This window comes from Phalaenopsis equestris, unplaced genomic scaffold (genome assembly GCF_001263595.1).
Source record: "Phalaenopsis equestris unplaced genomic scaffold, ASM126359v1 Scaffold000994, whole genome shotgun sequence".
Lineage (NCBI taxonomy): Eukaryota > Viridiplantae > Streptophyta > Magnoliopsida > Asparagales > Orchidaceae > Phalaenopsis > Phalaenopsis equestris.
The window spans coordinates 249,740-256,271 of NW_018165433.1; the positions used below are offsets into that span (position 1 = coordinate 249,740).

The 6,532-nt window shown below is 32.3% G+C and overlaps 1 protein-coding gene across 2 annotated transcripts in view; it reads right to left on the bottom strand.

Annotated features, from left to right (window-relative positions):
* LOC110032646 (methionine aminopeptidase 1B, chloroplastic-like) overlaps nt 1-5,047 on the bottom strand; it is a 58,799-nt gene extending 53,752 nt beyond the window's left edge. For both annotated transcript variants that reach the window (XM_020736339.1, XM_020736340.1), the window contains exons 1-2: nt 4,852-5,047; nt 1,703-1,781 (exon numbers count right to left, since the gene is read on the bottom strand). In XM_020736339.1, the coding sequence (XP_020591998.1) occupies nt 1,703-1,781; nt 4,852-4,978 (206 nt within the window). In that variant the 5' untranslated portion in view covers nt 4,979-5,047. The remainder of the gene's footprint in view (nt 1-1,702; nt 1,782-4,851) is intronic.
* Between the last annotated feature and the right edge of the window lie 1,485 nt (nt 5,048-6,532).

The following is a 6,532-nucleotide window of genomic DNA, read 5'->3' on the forward strand; positions in this document are numbered from 1 at the left end:
GTGTTGGCTCTCCGAATTGCGAAGTTTGTGCGCGCGGGAGTGTGAATTGTGCAGAAGGCCACCCTAAGGCTTGAAAGGTCCTATAGGAATCCCTTTTGGGTTTCCTCATGTCGGTTTTATTCTTCTAAGTGCTAGAAGTCGATACCACACGCGCGAAACTCCAAAAGGGGACGGAAGTAGGTCGAACTAAAATGAGGCGGGTCCCATTTCTAAGGTTCAAAGATAGTCGCAGGAAAACCCCTAAGGCTAGATCCTAACTCCTACGAGAAATACTAGACCTCACTAAAAATGAGGTCAACATTGTTAAGTGTATTTGTCAAGGGTTTCTTTCAGCATTTATCCATTTAAAAAGAATGAATTGGGGTTGGATGCTTAACAAAATTTCTCTCTCTCACTCTCTGTCTCTCTCTCTCTCTCTCTTGGTTACTTCGTGTGTCCACAATAATGATATGACAAAAGCACCATAAATTCCTACGCAAAAACTTAAAGAATGACGCAGAGATGAGAAACCATTAAAAACATAGGAGGGTGGAATGAAAACAATAAGACTAGGATAGAAAAACAGGGATAGGCATGAGCAACCATGGATATAAGTTTACCAAAATAATTTGTGAAAAACATAAAAGTACAAATGCACTATTATGGGTTCTGAAATCTCCCAAATGATCCATAAGGAGAATCGAATATGGTTTCCCAGAGATTTCATTATGGTTGCTAGAGATTTCAGTTATTCTAAGGGTCAACACTGCCCATGGACATAAGCCCTCAAAATTAATTATCTACACTAGAAAAAGGCAGGTCCCTTTTTTAATATATTTTTTTCTTTTTTTGGCTCAATTTGTTGCCATTATAGTACCCTTAAGGTGCACGAAAATCTTTGTGGGCTTTTCAATGCAATTATATAATCATTGCCTTGACACACGTTTTAGAGTGCTTAAGGGCATTTGTTCCTGGGCACATTTTGCAGTTAATGCTCAACTACGACTTTTAGTATGATTAAGAATCAATATAGTTATGCCTAGGTCCCTAACATTGTATCTAATCAACTAAGTTAATATTAAATCAATACCCTTGCTAACTTTGCATGTCCATGACTGAGACATTTTTTTTTCTATAAAGAGACCAAAGGGACATTTGTATTATTTTGAGGAGTTAGACGCACTTCAGAATTTTTTTTTTTAAGTTGTTTCATGGGACTTGCATTATTTTGAAAATTGAATCCCAAGCGGTTTCTAACTATTTTAAATAAAAGGACATATTAGGGATTTTGTCATTTTTTATATGAAGGAGCCTCCAGTTATTTTGTTCAATGAATTGTAGGTTAGTATTCATAAAGATGAAATCAAATAGCTGAACTGATGACGATGATGAAATTCTAGAACTGAAACATGCATATCACTATATCCCTTGAAGCCCCAATATGTTCAGGTGAGAAGGAAGATATTGCATTATCCTGTGAAGAAGAATACAAGTTAAACATGTATAGTTTTGCATAGTTGCAAATTGAGAAAATAAGATGGAACCAGATTAAAAAGACATTCTAAGAAAGATATCTAAAGATTATTATTAATAATCAATAACATGAATAACAACTTAACAACTTATTTAATGGCAAAACTTTAAATAATATTGATATACAGTTTACAATGTTCATTAAGTGAAGAGTTACACTAACTCCCAAAATCACATCATGATAAACTACCTCTTAATTCTCATGGCCTCTTCCAACCCTGATAATCTTTTTGATATGATGATATTGAACCTTTCATTGACTACTTGACCTATATAAAAAGAATAAATATTATTGCATGGTAAAAAATTTAATAAATTATGGAAAGGAAAAAAGCATATCCAGTTTGAAGAAGAAGACAGAGTATTCCATTGAAGAATTGAATAAACGAACTAAAAAAAGTACATAGCCTAAACACTTTTAAAACATAATTAATACTTATGGAGAGAAATGAAAGGATGAGAGAAATTTTTATGGGTTAGGCGTATGGAGTCATTTTAAGGAGAAAGGTTACCTATCACACACAAATTAGTTAATGGGATAACACCAACAAAGAAAAGAGCCTCTCGCTTTCGAGGGTTACTCAGAAATGATAGTTGCAACTCTGAAATCTTTATTTTGTTTATTTCATCATGAATGAGAAATAAGAATTACAATAGAAATCAGTGATGGAGGCCAGCAGCCTATCAAAAGTGAATTGCACAGTCAAATAGCTTATTGGTGCCCTGTGGGAGTTGATGGTTATGGAGCAGCTGTTGCACCCTGCGGTGGTGAAAACTAAGGAGGAAATGATGAAGATAGACCACCAATTGAGGATACTTGTAATGTCAATGAAGCATGCAACCGAGCTGGAGGCTAACCTTTAGACCAAGTAGCTAGAGACATGCAAAGTGATGAAAGAAATGTTGATCAAGGCAACTTTGCATGCTTATGAGCTTGCCGTTGAGCTAGACATAGAGAAGAGTGCCTATGGTACCACTAGAGCCAACTTTGAGGAACAATCCTGAGGGGAACAAAGCCTAGAAGACTTCTGCGTCAAGTGACTATATCTTAGTGCTATATAAAAAAAAAAATTCAAAAATGTTGAATTCCGAAAATGGTTCCTTAAATAGCTCAGATAGTCTATGTAACATTTTATTGCTCTAAAAAGTGAACAAGTTAAAATCTTTATTTTACTGGAAATCTCTCTTATTGATCATAATCATTTACATGAAACTAAAAATATTAAAGACTCGCTCATTCTTGATATAAATTCTAAAAGAAAAACCACTTTTCCAAAGAGTTAAAGCTAAGTGGTTATCCAAAGGTGAAATCTCTGTATTTTGAAGATTAAAATTAAAGGAAATTTTATTAAAAAACACTTTCTATCCCATTTGTATCTCTTACAAACTCTAAAGAAATTGCTCATGAAGCTATCAATTTCTTCATTTGCCCCTAAACTTAGCATCACATTTTCTCCCTTTTTAGTTATCATAGGGCGTGATTTAAATTTAGACATGCAAGCAGGTTTTACCTTTCTCTAATCAGGACATCTTTGAAGTTGACTACCCTTTAACGTAATGATAAAAATACTATATCCGCCCATGTTTTAGATTATTTTTATAATTATTAGGATCTTATTGGCAATCGAATGATAAAAATGTTACTAATTTCTTTAGCCTCCACATTGGGTGGGTGGGTTAGGAGGGGGACTAAGCAATTTGCAAATACTATGTTTCCTGCAACAATACATGCCCCAAGTATTTCAGGTTATAGACCAATATCCCTTGCAATATCGTGTAATTGACAGCTAATCGCCTAACAACAATTAGTCATCTTATTATCCATTCAATACAAGTTGCCATCGATAAAGAAATAATGATCTTTGACAACAATATCCTCGTTAGGAAAGTCCTTCAATATTTTACTTCCTCAAACTCCCCTGGGCACTTCTTTTCAAGATTGACACAACTAAGTCATTTAATAGTATTAATCCAATCTTAACACTGCAATAACTTATTAATAAAGTTCTTCCAAGGCACTTAGTAAATTCAATTAATAATTTTATGATGTACATAATCCTTTCATTATCACTTGGAGTAAGTCTATTTAGGAGATTTGGGAGTTCCTTGGCTTACTAAACTCTTTAATATTATTTAGAAACTAAAAAGATGCCCGAGGAGTACAGGAAGTTGATTTTGGTCCCCATTTTTAAGAAAAAAGAGGATGTATAAGAGTGTGCAAATTATAGAGCAATTAAGTTGTTGTGTAATACTTTAAAATTGTGGGAGAGGGTAATTGAACATAGGTTAAGACGTGTTATAAAGATTTCTCATAATCAGTTTGGATTTATATCGAGCGGGCCTATTATGCAAGCTATATATTTATCGAGAGGTTTGATGGAGAAGTACTGAGAGAATAATGAGGATCTATATATGATTTTTATTGATTTAGATAAAGCTTATGATAAGGTTCCAAGAGACGCCCTAGAGAGTTCTAGTTAAGAAAGGTGTTGATATGACTTATATTCAAGTCATTAAAGATATGTATACTGGAGATGCTACTTGTGTTTGAACAAAACGAGGATTGACCGAGTATTTTCCCATTTCAGTTGGATTACATCAGAGATCGGCTTTAAGCTCATATCTTTTTCTTTTAGTTGTGGATGCTCTTATTGGACAATTACAAGAGAAAGTACATTGGTGTATGTTTTTCATTTGTGATATCCTTCTTGTAGATAAGACTAGAGAAAGAGTTTAGGAAAAACTTGAATTATGAAAATCTACATTGGGGTCTAAAGGCTTTCATTTGAGTAGATCTAAAATTGAATACATGGAATGTAATTTTAGTAATAGTAGCTCTAGTGATAGAGTTGTAACTATGGGTGATCAAATCATGATTTAAAGTGTGAACGTTTTAGATATCTCGGGTCTATTGTTCAAAGTGTCAAAGCTATTGTTCAAAGTGATGGTAATATAGATGGGGATGTTATTAATAGAATTCAAGTTGGTTGGTTGAAATGGAGGAATGCATGGGGCCTATTCTGTGATAGAAGAGTATAGCTTAGACTGAAAGGAAAATTTTGTAAGATGGTGGAAAATTTTATAGGCTAGAAGTTTGGGCAATCGATAACTTGAGAAGTTATAAACTCATCATGAAAATTGAACTTTGCACTTGAATCAGGTTTCATGAACTACAGGAGGAGGTTTTCAAAACACGTATTAAATCAGTTTCTTCCGCTCCGCGATAAGAATCGGTTCCCTAATCTTGAGAAGAAAGCCCATACAATACAAAACTTGAACAGTTTGAAAACCTATAGAACGTGCACAAAGTAATAAGCTAGGTGGCACAATCATTCATACTGGGAGCAGCGGGAAGGAAGCCAATGAGTGAGTCACCGCCGATAAATGATTTCTCCAATATAGCTCCCACGGAGTAAGGCGGCAGCGACGACAAACTCGGCGTCCCGGCGAGAAGTTTTATCGCCATCTCAAGATAAAAGACGAGAAGGCCAAGTGCGAGGAGAAAAACAACAGTGAGAGACGGATAGCTTTTACATACATACCACACAAAAATTAGTAGATACATATAGTCGCCTAACTTTTTTATTTTTATATTTATAAGGCTCAAATCTTTTATATTATATAAAAAACATTATTATTATTAATTTTTAAATATTATAACACATTTTAAACAAGGGTAAAATGATATGTCATATGTGTAAAAATTTAAATGTTGGCATTAGATATGTAAATACATGAGATTTGTATAGTATGTAAATCTTTCATTAAAATTTTGGCATAATTCTGGCATTTATATACATGTGACCGAGTTCCAAAATTCCTTACTCATACAAATTGGGGCATTTATATACATGTCACCCAGTTCATATGTATTTACATATCTATTGAACCTGAATTTGTTCTTAAATCACGCTAAAAAAGACGAAAATTAAAATGAAGAGAGAATAGAGGGTAGACAAAAAAAAAAGAGAGTGGAATAGCTAAGCACCTGAGTTGAGGCGATAATGACCAGGCTCTAGTGAATATAATGTTGAGTTGTGGTGTATAATGTTGAGTTTAGAAGGATAGAAAATAGGGTCTAGAGAGAGAGAAGAATAACTAAGCAGCTAAGCTTATGTGATAATGAGTGGGATGAGGAATATCAAAGAAAAAAAAGGTTTCTTCAGCTCTAGTGAATGGTTAAAATTCACCGGGCTCTGTCGTCTTACAGTTTGCACCACCTATTTATAGTGATTGGCCTTAGTAAAACAACATATTTAGACCTATGCCACCCTTAGGTCTTTACGCACGTATGGTTGTCTTTAATGGTTATATCCCCATTAAAATTGGGGTCTTGGAGAGATCTTTTAGCAATTGATTTCTTTGCTAAATCAAAAGTTTATTTGCCTCCAATGATTCATACTCGAACCCTCATATTTAATTTTGTTGGCTTAATATTTTGGATTTTGAAAATAAGGGACTAGACAAATCTCAAATATTTAATTATTTAAATAATCAAACACAACATCAAAAGTAATATACTATCTTGAAAGATAGAAATATCACTTTACGATGAGTTTAATTACTTTAAGAAAATAAATTTAGATATTCGTTTGGTCTGCATTTTAACAAACAAATGTTTGACATAATTTATTTTTAAAATTAAATTAGTTAAATAATGTTAAATCATTTTTAAAATTAGTTTAAATTATTTTAAATTATTTAAATTTATTTTAAATTCTCTTAAAATCATTTTTAAACGTTCTAAATTATTTTTTATTGTTTTTAACATATTCAAGCTTATTTTAATTTTTATTAAATTTACCTTAAATTATTTTAAATTGTTTTAAATTTCTTTTAAAGTGACTTTAAATTATTTAATTTGTTTTTATATTAGTTTTGAATTATTTAAATTTATTTTTCAGTTTATTAAAACTATTTTTAAAGAAGGGTTAAATTATTTAAAATGTTTTATGTTATTTTAAAATTATTTTATATCGTTTTAAATGCTTTTTAAATTTTTTAAAATTATTTAAATTAT